General features: G+C 39.0%; 1 protein-coding gene across 4 annotated transcripts in view; it reads right to left on the bottom strand.

Moving 5' to 3' along the window:
* Positions 1–14,477, bottom strand: part of PATJ (PATJ crumbs cell polarity complex component) — a 145,957-nt gene that overhangs the window by 83,984 nt on the left and 47,496 nt on the right. For all 4 annotated transcript variants that reach the window (XM_082766434.1, XM_082766432.1, XM_082766433.1 and 1 more), the window contains 9 exons: positions 12,405–12,614; positions 11,425–11,538; positions 8,654–9,025; positions 7,405–7,525; positions 5,600–5,756; positions 4,446–4,517; positions 3,394–3,571; positions 2,388–2,498; positions 1,220–1,297 (listed from right to left, as the gene is read on the bottom strand). In XM_082766434.1, coding sequence (XP_082622560.1) covers positions 1,220–1,297; positions 2,388–2,498; positions 3,394–3,571; positions 4,446–4,517; positions 5,600–5,756; positions 7,405–7,525; positions 8,654–9,025; positions 11,425–11,538; positions 12,405–12,614 — 1,413 coding nt within the window. The remainder of the gene's footprint in view (positions 1–1,219; positions 1,298–2,387; positions 2,499–3,393; positions 3,572–4,445; positions 4,518–5,599; positions 5,757–7,404; positions 7,526–8,653; positions 9,026–11,424; positions 11,539–12,404; positions 12,615–14,477) is intronic.

Below are 14,477 nucleotides of genomic sequence, written 5' to 3'. Positions count from 1 at the left end.
ACAGTGTGACTGCTTTGTGAATTAATGTTCAAAGCTAAAAAGGAGCTATGTATGTAGGCAATGAAAGTCTTCTATATTCCACCCACCAGTTTACAGGACCAGTAGACGAAAAAGGTCTGAAAAAGATTAGGTTCCCTCTTTAACCTCCAAACGCTACAGAAAGTGACACGCTGGAGTCCTAGAGATTAAAGGCGATGCATGGCAAGTGCATGAGCATTTCTCGGATTAGAAATACAAACAATAAAACCATGAAAAAGGGACCGTAACTGCTTCATTATAAGCGTTATTCACTGGCATGAAAGCACAACTTCAACACCTTTCTTGATTTTTTGGAATAACTGAGCCTCACAGCATCCATATCTGACAGGATCTGAAACAAGACCTAAAAACGCTTTCAGAGACCGAGGGCCTTCTCGGTTGTACAGCGAACACTACACGGAGTTGGATCAAACCAAAACTTCACCATATTCATAGCTGACATTTAAACCACACCAAGCAAAAGTTATCATCCACACTAACTCTGTCTCTGTTCCTCCAGTCCAGATACCCTCAAAGTTGTACCTGACCTACACTCGTAAGCACAGTTCCCAGGAACAAGGCATCAAGGAAAATACTTAGGCCACTAGAGCAACCTGGCTGGGAATGAAAAGATATTCTTTCCCCTTTTTCTAGTGACTAAAACTGTGGTTTATATTAAACATATTTTTTTCCTTTTTAAAAAATTTGCTGTGAGGTTTTTCAAAAGTTCCTGTGCAGTAATTGCTTCACAATTAGCAGGCCAGCTACAGATCACTTGGTCATTTCCTTGTTTTACACAGCAATAGGAAACATAAGAGACCTAGCTGATTTAATTATCCTATAACATGATTTTACTGAATTTCAGGCAGCCTCACATTAAGGATATTATTTGTTACATGTTATTATTTCTCTATTTCCACTGCACAAGGAGAATCAATTTGCTTCCCTATGGAGCAAGACAGGTACTTCCAGAAAAATGCCAACGAAGAGCTGTAATAAGTGCAGGGTTTCAGCACCAGGGGAGACCACAGAACATTAATCAGAAACCTGCCTTCCATTTGGCAGAAATTTGGCAAACGGTACTTGAATCAAAGATATTTCAACAAAGCACTTCAAATTTCACTTCAGTCTTCACTGGGGCTCATCATACAGTTACAACGCTTGTTATTTCGTAAAATTTGGCATTAAATGAAATAAATACCTTTTCACTCTTATTTTCTTTGTTTGCATCCTGATCTTTGCTGACTTTGATTCCCTTAGGCTGTACAGCAGAAACCACCTGAAAAACAATGTATGTATTATATACAATTAGCATTACAGTTGCAAAACAAACATCTAAGGTAATGACACCAATAAAGCTCTATCCAGTGCACTTCATTTTGTCCCATGTAGAAGTACATTGCAGTGCAGTTTTGAGTTACACGCTCTTACTGAAGTTATAAACATGCTGTTTTTTTAGTGCTCACTGTTTGATACCTAGCCCCATCTCTCTATTCAATTAAGCATTACTCTGAAGTCAACAATATGAATGCACACACTTGATATAAACCTCAGTTTGGAGTCAGTTCTTAAAATATCAGTCATTAATTATTCAGAGCTGATTAATATGTTTGCCCAGGGCGTCAGAAAACAGAGACCAGTGTCCATGCACATAGACACGTTATAAAAGAAAACATTTAGCCACTCCATAATATTCCTCCCTGCTGTTCTTTATTCTTACAAGGGAAAACATTTAGGGTAGTTTGATTACAGCTGGTGGCAGGCACATAGATTAAGTTCCACCAAAATACCCAAGTAATAGCTCATATTATATCAAAAGTATATAGAAGTCTTGTATTTATTTTTTTTTTGTATATACTTCAAGGCATATAGAATTGTGTGCCTTTTCTTAGACAGGCTTTAAGAGGTTTCTTGCCTTAGCCTTGAAGATGAGGAGACACCGACATCTCTTGAAATTTAACTTGCTCTGAAAGCACTGCTTGAGGTTTCTCGGATGATACATTTTACATGGAGCTGCTAGAGGGAATCTGGCTACTTTTCATCACGCTTTTGTTCATTTGGATAACAGACTATATTTTTAGATGATGAAATACAAACAAATGAAAGCACATGGCCAGAATCAATTGCACAGATGGGAGAACCGAATTAACACCTAGTCAACAAATTTATCTCTACCCAACTTACATCAGAAGAACATGGTTTTGAATCGGGCCAGATAAGTAATCATATGGTCTATAAGCAGAAACTCTGACAGAAGGGATAGACATAAAAATTGACAGATTTTGCAAAAAGAAATTTATCCAAGTTTAAAAGAAGACGCATAATACACATTTATTAATTTTTGGAATAAAAAATAGGAATAAACTCACTTTTGGTAAGTTAGACAAACTCTGAACTACAAACACAACAGGATTTCCCGCATTCTTGATAGCTTCTACTGCTTCCTCGTGTGTGGCATTCTGTAGGTCTATCCCAGAAACCTAAAAAATATTGTTTATTTTCATTAGGTAGCTTGTCTTTTGCACTGAGCCTTTACAAGGGACCACAAACATTCACAGGTTAGTGTATATGAGGAAGGTACCAAAATCAGTCAACAGAAATTATTTTTGAAAGATTTTTCCATGATACTTCAAGGAAAAGCATACTGCTTAGAATTTATTCATAATAAAGATGGCCATATGTTTCGCAAAGTAATTCTAGACAAAAACATAATGAGTAAGACTCTCGCAGAATGCTGGGTATAGTACAACTCTTTCAGATTCTACTTGTTTGTGAACTAAATCCGTTTTGAAACAATTTTTCAAAACATCACATACAACCCTGAAGCACATACAAAAATGGCATTCCCGACTGTCATCTCTGGCTGTGTTGATTTTCACTTATTTTTCTCCAAATGAATACGTCTGAATCTGGGCTCCCCAAGGCAATAATGCCATTCACACCTAAGCCACTTCCCATACTCAGGATTTTCCCTTAAACTGTGGTTAACCAGACTGTTAACTACCCCAAATTATCAGACAAAATAACAGCCCAAATTTCCGTATGCACTTCTATATTTGTAATTTAGGCCAACAAGTCAGGGCATAAATTATTACTTATTATTCATTTATATAAGAAGGTTTTTTTCCCCTTCTCATTTCCCCATCAAATAGCTATCTTTTCTTAAATATACAGAAGAATGTTAAAAGACCTCCACAGCTTGATGTTTAAAAAAGAAAAGATGACAGTACGGATATATATATTTTTGGTTTTCGAAATGCATTGTCATCAATACTTCACATAAATGGTGGCAGTATTTTGTTCTTCCCTCCATTCTCCCAAAGCCGAGACAAACTTTATTTCTTAAATTGAAAAGGTAGGTCTATCTGCATTTACCTCAAGTATTTTATCTCCAGTTTTTAAAGCCCTCGTTCTTCCTGCTGGGCTGTCTTCCAAAACTTGTTTGATAAAGATCCCTTTAAGTTCCTCTCCATTCTTCAGGCGCTTTATGACGGTTTGTCCACCAACAATACTGATTCCAAGAGACACGTGTGGGTCTCTGAAGATCTCAACACTGAAAAAATATGCACAGAAGTCTAACAGCTTGAAACAGTTTCTTAAGCTAGTAAATGCAAAGCGTTAAATAAATGTAAGCTTTTGGTCTTTCAATTCTGTTTAATAGAGCAAAGGGATGAAGCCAGAAGCCTAAGAATGCTCTCAGCAGAGGTGGCTTTTTACCCTCAAGTAGTCTTCACCCCACAAAAAAGAAAAAAAACCTGTTGCCAGTCCATGCCCACTGTGCTTCTAATAGGCTTTCAGTTTAGAGAAAGTCAGGGTAAAACAGCCAGGTCTTCAAGTGAACAAACTCAGCCTCCTTCAGTTTAAGGAAATTGACTGGAAATGGCAAAAACTGCAAGTGGTATGCTAAACAAATGACAAAATAAACAAACAAAGTTTCATGCAACTTTCTGAACACTGGCTTCTGAGTATTATTTGTATATTCATCAGCTAAAGCAGAATTTGTTTAATACTGTACTTAGGACCATAAAGCCAATTTACCTAAAAATGTTAACAATACAATGAGAACGTGGTAAGAGCTGGATGACAATTCAGATTATGCCTCAAAGTTCAGCAGAGAACCCATGGAAAAGGAAACAGCAGCATTATGCACATGTTCACACCTAGTAGGTACTGAATGAACATGAATTTGCAGAACATCCACAATATAAACCCACCAAACTTTCCCAAGTCAGCTCTATAAATAGAAGGTATAATTCTGTTGAACATCTGTTAAAAATCCACTGTATCTATGAAAGGCCAAGGTACACAAGTACCCTGAGTTACTGAGAGAAGAGGGAAGAGAAAAAAAAAAAAAAAAAGAAATAATCAGGCTCAGAAATAAAGACATAAGGTAAATGGGGAAAAATAATGTAAACATATCAACATACGTCCGTGGTGGTCCCCAGTGGCTGAAGTTTGGAGTTTCTTCTCCTTCTCCTTCTTCTCTCTCAGGCAGTTCACTAATTGGGGGCAGAGGGAAGAGGGAATAAAAAAAAAAAAAAAAAAGCATCAACTATGCCAGGTCACAATTCCTTGCATATTTTGTATCTGGCAGTGTGACAGCAACACCTCTTCAGAGTGTCCAGTTTAAATCAAATGTGCACAGTCAACAGACTAGACAGGAATTTTTGTATTTAGGTTTAAATGTACTTCAGGAATGCACCAGAAATAAACATGATGGGCAGGCCGAATTTATTAGCTGTCCTGCGATATACACATTTCCATTGCTGTACCTTATTCTGAATGGCTATTTAGGCAGTTAACATTTGCTTTCTGATTAATATGCTGTGATGCTTACAGAAGGATATAAACATGATAAAGCCAGTCTAGCTTACCAGAAATCTTAGTGTGATGCAACTGAGAGAACAGATCCTGGGCGTTCCATTAAGCACCCCAGAACAGGGTATAATTAAACTTTTATACTACATATGACTCATCTCTTCATGGCAGAGGAATGGGAGTATCAAATTGCATGTCCCCACAGAAAGGTTGAAACAATCCATGCTTGCACTTATTTTTGGTAGACCTGAGTGTTGTCCTGTAGACCCACTCACCCAAAACTAGTGGGGGAAGCAGGGGACAATTTAAAGGTGTGGCAACTGTCTGTGACCAGTGCCAGCTCAAGGCTTCCCAGCAGCACTGGCAAGATTAAACCTTTCCAGCACAGGCCTGATGGTCATAGCTGAACTGCTCTTCCCTAAAGAAGAGAGGAAAAGATAAAGCAAGAGGATGGAGATATAGCAAGGAACTAAAGGGAAACTCTTTAAGAAGTAAAGACCAATGCTGCTAGTGCAAGCTACATCCCTCTCCTCCAAGTCTCATCTGTTCTGGCTTCTCCTCTCTGTGGGTTAGGTGGCCCAGTACTCAGGAAGAAACACGGGAAGTAAGAATTCAGCAAGGCTGTAAGTCACAGAACTGGCCCCTACCAAAGTACATGTCAGAGCAGCACAAAGATTTCAACGATTAGTCAATTAAGCAAAGAAGGAAAAAAGTTATGAGTATTGAGTGAAAATCATCCAAAAATGGAAGTGTTTCTCCATACCTGTATGATGCTCTTCTAGGCTGAGCTAATGTGGTAACTCTCCCAGATTGCTGGTTGCTGGTGAAAACAAAATCCTCCCCTTTTAGTTCTTCCTTTTCAATACCTTCTAGGTCAACGGCAAGCTCAGTTACTTTAGAGTCGATCCAAAGCTTTGTACCTGAAGAAGTAAAGGTGTAGATGTAAACTTTTGCTTCCTCTGTCTCTGCATCTTCTTGTCACCTTCAGAAATAAACCCCTTAGCTCACCATGTTCCAAATGTAGATGGTCCGTGATGATCAAGAGACTCAGTGATACAGAACACAACACAGAACATTTATTTTGAAGGAAGTTTTAACCACACTAAATTCTTTTTTACAGCAGCTGGCTTCTGATGTGCCTTCTGTAAGGCAATAACAGGAAATGCCAGATCTTTGTGGAACTGAGACATGCTTAGGTACAACTTATGTGACAGATGTTTCTTACAAAAACACGATTAGGAATAGTGAACCCATCCTTCATGCAGGGAGAGCACTGCAAAGCCCTGCTCCAGCACGGATGACTGATGTCAATTTGGTGCCATAAATATCAACATTAATTAAACCACCAGAGCTCCTTGCCAGAGTCATTAGTCTGCCATTGTGGTTAACACAGCTCCTGCTGTATATGATGCAGGTGACAAAGGAAGGAAAGTACCTCCTTTCACTCAGTGAGTACTTTCTCAGGCAGGCTGATAAATTAGTTTGCTGTTGACATACCAAATCCTAATCACTGATTGGGGGGGGGTGAGGGACAAAAGAAAATTAATTTGGCCTTGGAGAGGTACCTCAAATCATACATACTGATGTAGTGAAACAGGAGCAATCCAGATTAAATCTGAAGAAATTTTCACCCCAAAAAATCCCTTCATTCATTTCAGTGCATCCATTACCACTCAGATTTCCTGAGTTCCTCCAGGCTGCTCTGTGGCAGCCTGGGGAAGGTAACAGTTCAGCCAGCAAGAGTCTGGAGAACACACATAAAACCAATAGGGGAAAATCCTCACATACAGGGTTGTCCACCTCACTCATTTGAGACGCAGTATGGAGACTGGAAAGGCATATTTTAATGTCCATTCCAATGCACATGAAGCCATCAGAAAAAAATAGACCAGACTCACAGTTTGTTGGGCTGTTGGGAAACTAAAAAGGTTGCTACAGCTTCTCGTACTGCAAACAGGCCCACGAGCTGCTCCAGAAAAGTCTCCTCCAAAGAGCAGGCTCCACTGAACTACAAACTATATTCAGAGCTGTTGCTGAGTACAAGGTCTCCAGCCATCTGACAAGGAGAAACTTTGCTCCTGAGTACAGATTATAAAACCAAGATGCAATCATGTACCATAGAGTTCATTTGCATGCGTTGGTTGTGGTGAAGTTACCTCTGAAACCTGCCACATCTATCATTATTATTATTGTTAGGTGTGAAGATCCATAGAATCAGCAGTCAACAGTAACTGAGACAAATTCCTGACAGAAATTACATGCGTAAACAAAATAGCTCAAGCCTGGAGTCCTCCTGGGGATGTAGCTAGACAGAGGAAAGTGATTCTTTGCAGACAGGACAAAGCTGCAGCCACTTTCAATATTACTTGTGACAACTGTAGGTAAACATTTGAAGAAGCAGCAAGAAAACGAAGCTGCAGCCTATTAAAAGCCAGACTGCCTTGAGCCTGCAGAGCTCTTCATTTGAATATTTTATCATTTGAAAGACTAAAAACAAGTTTGTGCTTTGGTATAAAAGTTAAATTTCTAAACACAAAAGTACAACAAATAAAAAAACTTTTTACGAACCTAAATCCATCTGTTTTTCTGTTCCTGACTGGGTAGCTTCAGTATCCAATCTGCCTTTTTGATAGCTGCTGTGTGCTGTAGTTCCAGAAGACAGCGAACTTACGCTAGCATTTTCTTCGTACTTCACAGAGGAGAAAAAAGTAATTAAAGTTAGAAAGCAATAGCAGCAACTTATATGGAGATATTTAACATGAGCATTGATTTTACAGCAAACATTCACATTTCCTCAACTACATTCATATTTCCTTATTCAGATAACTACGAAATACTAACCATTCATCTAGACACTATATTAAGGAAAGGTGTGAAAAACCTATTACGTTATTGTAATATAAGCAATTGCTTCTTTCTACCTGCCTGCAATCCAGGCAGGAAGTCGTTTACTTCTTGTTTGTTTGTTGTTTTTAGTGACTAATGTATAGACCGAACATTGTGCACTGTGGTATAAAAGTGTCAGTAGAAGCTACAAAGTTAGCCTGTTTATGTACATAGCACATAAGAAGATAGTCAGAAATGCTCTGTTGCTGTGATATTAAATCCTTTTCCACTTTAGTTTTTTTCCTATAAAGGCATAGAACTTAGAAGCTGGCACACGGAAGACTGAGGTTATCACTTTTTTCATTAGCGAGTGAATGAACAACTCGGAAAAGATATTCTCAAGAATACTTGAAGTAGTCTTATGAGTTTTGCAATTTATCCAAAACTTTGACTCCTTCTACTCCTTTATCTACCAGAAGTAGATATAAAAGGTATATTTTTACCATTGCTTCTGCCATATCATTTTTCACTCAATTCCATTACTATCTAGCTCAAAGAACTGATTGGGTCTACAACTAATGAGGAAAAGATGGAGTTCCTTTCACTGACATCGCTGCTGAAGAGCCTGGCCTACTAAAACCATAACTTGACTCCAGCTGTTACTGAAATGCATCAAATTAGCAGAGCTTACAAAAAAGAAGTGAGCCCAGGTGTCAGAGATGGGAAAGAAGACCCAAGTAGGATGTCTGCAAATAGGCTAACCAGAGCGTGTGCCTCATTCAAGCAGGTCAGTGTACAGACACTGAGGAACACAACAGAAGCTTCCACGGTACACAAAATGATAGATGGCGTCTACTAGAGGTACCCAGATCTCATCTAGTAATTAGAACACAAGACAGGCTCCTTACAGAGTTCAGATCTGGAATTTTCCTTGAGGTGTACAGGCCTCGCAGTCAGGGCACAGCACCGAGCCCCGCACAGCACTACTCACCATTTGCTCCTTACTGAATGGGTATTCCAGGGACTGCTCTGGACTTAAGTTAACACTAGATCTGAAGTCTTGTGGTTTAGCTGTCTCAAGTTTCTCAGCCCATTGTTCTGTATTGAGGTTCTTCCCTGAGCCTGATTCCTGCTGATGTGATGCATTGTATTTTAGGAAGTCTAAATGATCTTCATACACATCGTCCACCAACATCTCCCGTTCCTCATCCACGTCCTCTGTTCTGGGTTTCCAAAATTCACGCATCTCCCAGGACTCCTTCTCATACTCATTGTCATTTTTAGAAAGCTGGAATGACCTTCCCAAGTCCAAAATTGGTTCATCAACAGCTTCTTCTTTAAAAGGTGTTTCATCTCTGAAGCCCTGCATAAAACATTACAGGAATATAGATTTTTACATTACGTTTCTTGCTAACTCTTTTAAAGCTGTTTTATGTTAGAACCGTATGAAAATTACATCCTGATTTTTAAAGTGAAAATCTTCCACCTTATGCATTTTTTCTCAAGGAAAATGCACTCTCTGACTTATGATTTTAATAGCAAAAGTAGGCATTGCAATTTCCTTTAAATATAACGAAATGTAAGTTGGACAGCTCAGATATTGCTGCAGCAATATCAATCAGCCAACCAATCTAGACTCAAGTTAGGGAATGAGGATTATTAAATTTCACTAAAAACTCCAGGAAAAAGCACACACAAATCCGGCTAAAGTGTCTTTGTGGCTCGAATTATTGTCATCGCTCTGTGGACGCACACATATTTCTTACAAAACCACCGCAGCAGTTAAATACAAGAAGAGCCTGATAGTTAGCTGATAAGGACAGATGACCATATACTCAAAGAAAAAAAAAAAAAAAAAAAGACACTCTAATAAGTAATTTGCTGTTTAAAACAGTAGAGAACTGTTTTCTGAGTTCAAACCATAGAGCAAGGTGCAACAAAACCAAAACCAAACTGCCAGAAAGTGCTCATAATTCAAGTGCGAGTCAGGAAAGAAAGGAAGAAACAGACAAGAGCGTAACGAACCAACACAGCAATGCTAGCTGGCACAATTGCACCACATTAATAGTCTAAAAATTACTCCGTATTCATAGGCATTAAGTGTTCCTTTTTGCCCTGTGTACCTTGATCTCACTAAATACCCGATCTGAAGAGATTCTGATTCTCTTCAACATTACTTCTTTTACTTCCACAGCATCGTTCTCTGAACACTGTGGTCTTGCAAGAGGCACCAATTTCCAACATAATATAAAAGTTGACTTTGCTCAGAAACAAGACAGCGATTTATATTGCCACCTCCTGATCCAGCACGCAGCTACAGAATCACAGAATTTCTAGGTTGGAAGAGACCTCAAGATCATCGAGTCCAACCTCTCACCTAACACTAACAGTCCCCACTAAACCATATCCCTAAGCTCTACATCTATGTATAACCACACACTGCTGCACTGCAGTAGCAGGCTCCACCAACCGTACAGGGAATCTTGCTAGCATAATTGTAAAGTCTACCGTTGGAGTGTGTAAAATGTTTAAGATTTTTGTTTTGAGTCAGCTTCATTGGCACTATGCTAGAACATCAGAGCACAAGCCATCATGGCACACCACTCTTGGCTCTCATACGAGCAGATAAGATAATAAATGGATGGCATTGTTATAACATCTCCATGCTACCATCAATTCTGTCATACATAAAGTAAAACCAAACACTAGCAAATACCCCCGCTTGTATTCTGTACAAGCTGATTATTACAGTGCCTATGATCAATAGGACTGAGATGCAATACTCTGTGTAAGAATGCTTAATAACATTAGCTTGATTTGGGAAGTAGGGAAACAATCTGAGCTGGCCCAGTACTAATTGCTGTGCCAGGAACCCTTCCTATGCACCTCGTAAACAATAAATTCCATTTTGCCTCATGAATATCAGTAACACTTCCAAGATAATTTCTACATAGTACACCTACATCTACACCATAATAGTGCTCCTTTTGTTTGTTCTAATACATAACTTCAGCATTAAAGATAGGTTTGTGTCCACAGAGAGGCAGACAGGTTTAACAGTATGAAAATCTAGAATTTCTAGAAGTCTGTAAAGAATGCATAAAAAGAATGCATTTAACACTGTAAATTAATTCACGTTTGTGGAGCATTTGAAAACAAACAACAAAATCTCTCTCACTCTCTACAAGTCAGTACTGCAATACAATTGCCTATGACTGTGGTATCTGAGTTTCTCTTGCTGTATTTAGTGCTTCATCCTCCTGCAATCAAGTTATTTCTCAGAAAAAAAAAAAAAAAGATCTGAAAAAGAGACTAAAGAAATTACTCAAGACCACACAGGAAGTCTATGAAGGAGAGATCTCCAGCTTGCCTTGTACAGCAGACTAATTCTTTGTTTTGCTTCATCATAATACAAAATGTTCCATCCCGTACCTTACGTTCCCAACAAAGCGGAACCAACTACTTACGACTACCAGTAATACACCATTCCTCTTTCATATCCGAGGTATCCCAAGGTATTTTAATCATATAGTAAATTTGATAGGGCAGTCCAGGAACTGCACTGGTAAGTACAACGCATATGCCTGATGTTCACAGTACAGTTAGTATACAGTTAGCTCTTAGGATCTATAGGGATACTAACCCAAAGCATATCCAATACTGAAATCTATGATCTTATCTGAAGGGCACGCTGTCTTCTGACTTTAAAATATTATTTCCTGTCCTATAAACTTCAGCTGAACCAAAAGAATAACCAGATACCTGTGGTGCTTCAAGTATTATTGAGAAATTATCTGTTGGCTCTGGAGATCCAGGGCTGGGTTTAACGTTTCTGGTATCGACACCATGCATGTTCTGTTCCTCTTTGCTTTCTCCCTAAGAAAGGTGATCAAAACGGTAAGTCAGAAAAACAAAACAAAGAACTAAAAGCTCACATTTTTCAAATAAAAGGGAAGAAGGCAAAACAGCTATTAGGAAAGAGGGTGAAAAAAAGTTACAGAATGATAAAAAGGAAAATGTCACCACTGGAGAAGACAGAATAAAAGCTGTTCTCTTCAAGATATTACTACATATACTGTTAAAAAAATGCAGAGGAAAGACAGATAAGAACAATGACGTAGCACTATTTTTTTTAGAAAAGGAAATAATTTATTTAACAGCCTTCCTACATTCTTATTCCCCCCCCTCTGCTACCAGTTTGAGCTGCAAGCGCTTTCTGTTGGATTGTGCTTTACTTTAATTAATTTTACCTGCTTGCCCTTGATCAACAACACTGCAGTGTTCACAAGTAAACTACTGCCTATTCCAAAGCCCTGATTCCAGAAAAAAGGAAATTCTACTTGAATTTACAGTCTGGACTTCAAACAGATTAAATTTCTTTGATGCGACTGGAGCTCAAGCAAGGACTTAGCAGTGTCTCAGAGTGAAATGGACTTCAGCACGTATTTAATTAATTTGTCAAATTGCTTGAACCACATTACACCTACACATAAGGCCAGTTCACACCCAAGTTTGCCCTTCTGATTCCATTTGGATGGTCTTTCAGACAGAGTTTGAGAACGCCAGTTTTCTCATCAGGCCTTTAGGCCTTTGAGCTGCCCATTTGCCAGCTACCCAACACATATCCGAGGTGCACACACGGCAAATTAGCAGCTTTCCACATACATATGAATTTCTCCCCCGAAATACAACAACCTGATCTATGTCACAGAATGAGACAGAAAAAAAATCGCAGTCCTTACCACCAAAGGTTTGCAGATTCCAAGAGAAACTCTTCCTGGGGGTACAGATTTCAATACTTCCACTGCCTCTGCCAAAGTTGCGCTGTCCAAATATTTCTCATTGACAAAGACCAAGCGGTCCCCTGGTAAAAGCCCACCAGCACGTTCAGCTACTCCACCTGCCACCAACGAGCTGATCACAATGGCTGTTCTTGTTGGATCTAAGGGATCCTGAAAAAAAAAAAAAAATCCCCAGAAAGGCAATGGTTATTCTGAATAGATAAGGAGCAGTTAAGCACGTTCCTCATCTTATTCTACTCAACAGAAGTTTGCTAAGACATTAAAAAGGACTGTCCACTAATGCAGTCATGGCTTGCAGATTGCAAAAAGAAAGGTTTGCAGTAGGGAGATATTCTGTCACTTGCCTAATCCATTAGGAAATTTTTAATTCTAAAGCTGACTGATGCCCTGCCTGCCCTCTTCTAACATACGGCGAAACAGCCAGGCAAACCTGCAAATAGAAAAACAACACTGGCACTCTTCCACAGCCCTCCATCCAGCCTGCTATGCGCCAGTGTTACATAAAATAACCATTCTGCTTGCTATTCGAGAGCTTCATAGCAGCAAAAATGGTTTTAAAAATCACTACAAGATTAGAAACTTTATTTAAAATATTAATGTATTAAATTTAAGAATTAAAACTACAACATACAAGAATCAGCACTATACATTCACTGAACTACTGCAGTATTGGTGCTTTGTGAAATCTGCAGGACAACTTACAGAAATTTTCTCCACTCATGAAGCTTCCTTAAGACAGAGCAGAGGATCAGCACCAGAAAAGCAACTAAGCTCTTTACCGAGGACACAGAGCACCGCAGTGATGAATACAGAGAAACATGAAGCAGACAGCATCATACACATTGGAGAGACTAGACTGATGAGAAGATAGTCACTTCATCAGTTTTTTTTCCCCACTATTCACCTTTGCATTGTTACTTCTATCAATCACAATTATGTCATTTCTGTCACACATTCAGCCATTTAAAAATTCATCCTCCATCCACTGAAACAATCAAAAATTATTACAATATGGCAAAAAGACACTCAGAAGTCTTTTTTTTTTTTTTTTTTTTAAAAAAAAAGATTGGAAATCCTCCTTCTCCTTCCCCTGAGTGTTTACAAAGTTCAGAAACGTTCTTTGTACACACTGTGTCTTCAAAAACATAACCACGTACTATTATTCCCTCAGGACCTGCACAGTATTCAGGGCACGGGAGGGACCAAACACTGCAGAATCCCAATCAGAAAGACCACCACGAATTCACACCTCAGTGTTAATTTGAAAACAGGAATGCTTTTTTTCACTCCTTATTTTTATACAACCATACACCACTTTCCAAGAGAACTTTTTTTTTAAGGTATGTACAAACATATGAGGCAATGAACATAATATCTGCAAAGTGGCTGAAATCAGAGGAGTGAAGTTAGAGTTCAGCAGGAAGAGCCACGCTGAGGCTGAATTCAAGTAATACGTGCTGGTAATAGTTCTCTGCTGTTCTACTGCTTAACCCCATCATTTTATAAACTTCACAAACACTGGGTGTCAGCATTGTAGGGAAGAGGCTTCCTTACAGCATCATACCCTGAAAACCAAGCCTAGGAACTTCCCTCTGCTGCACATCGCTGTTCTGCCCACTGAATGTGTGCCAGTTTGCTCGGCTGTTCGACAGGTTGTACCTTGTACAACACAGGGTGGAAAGGATTTCATGTGTTTCAAACGCCAAGCTATTCATATTGTGTACACTTCAGGAATTACTAGAAGGCAAAAAATAAACCCCAACAAATGCACGGAGTCCAGAAAAGTACAAAAGGATTCCAAGAAGTAAAAACAATAAGAAAGTTTGCTTTAAAAGATCTGAATTTTGAAAATGTAAAGTTACTGCTGCCCTTTGTGTCCTGGCCTTACCAAGAAACCCATGTGCCCAACCACCCTGAAGACGGCCAAGCACAGAAGAAACACTCCATTTGACAGACTCCTGAGAGGTTTTCCATTTTTGTTTCTGCTCCAATGCATAAATAACCTTTTGGACT

Source organism: Aythya marila, assembly GCF_965140915.1.
Source record: "Aythya marila genome assembly, chromosome: 8".
Taxonomy (NCBI): Eukaryota; Metazoa; Chordata; class Aves; order Anseriformes; family Anatidae; genus Aythya; species Aythya marila.
This window is presented reverse-complemented; position numbering and strand designations above follow the sequence as displayed.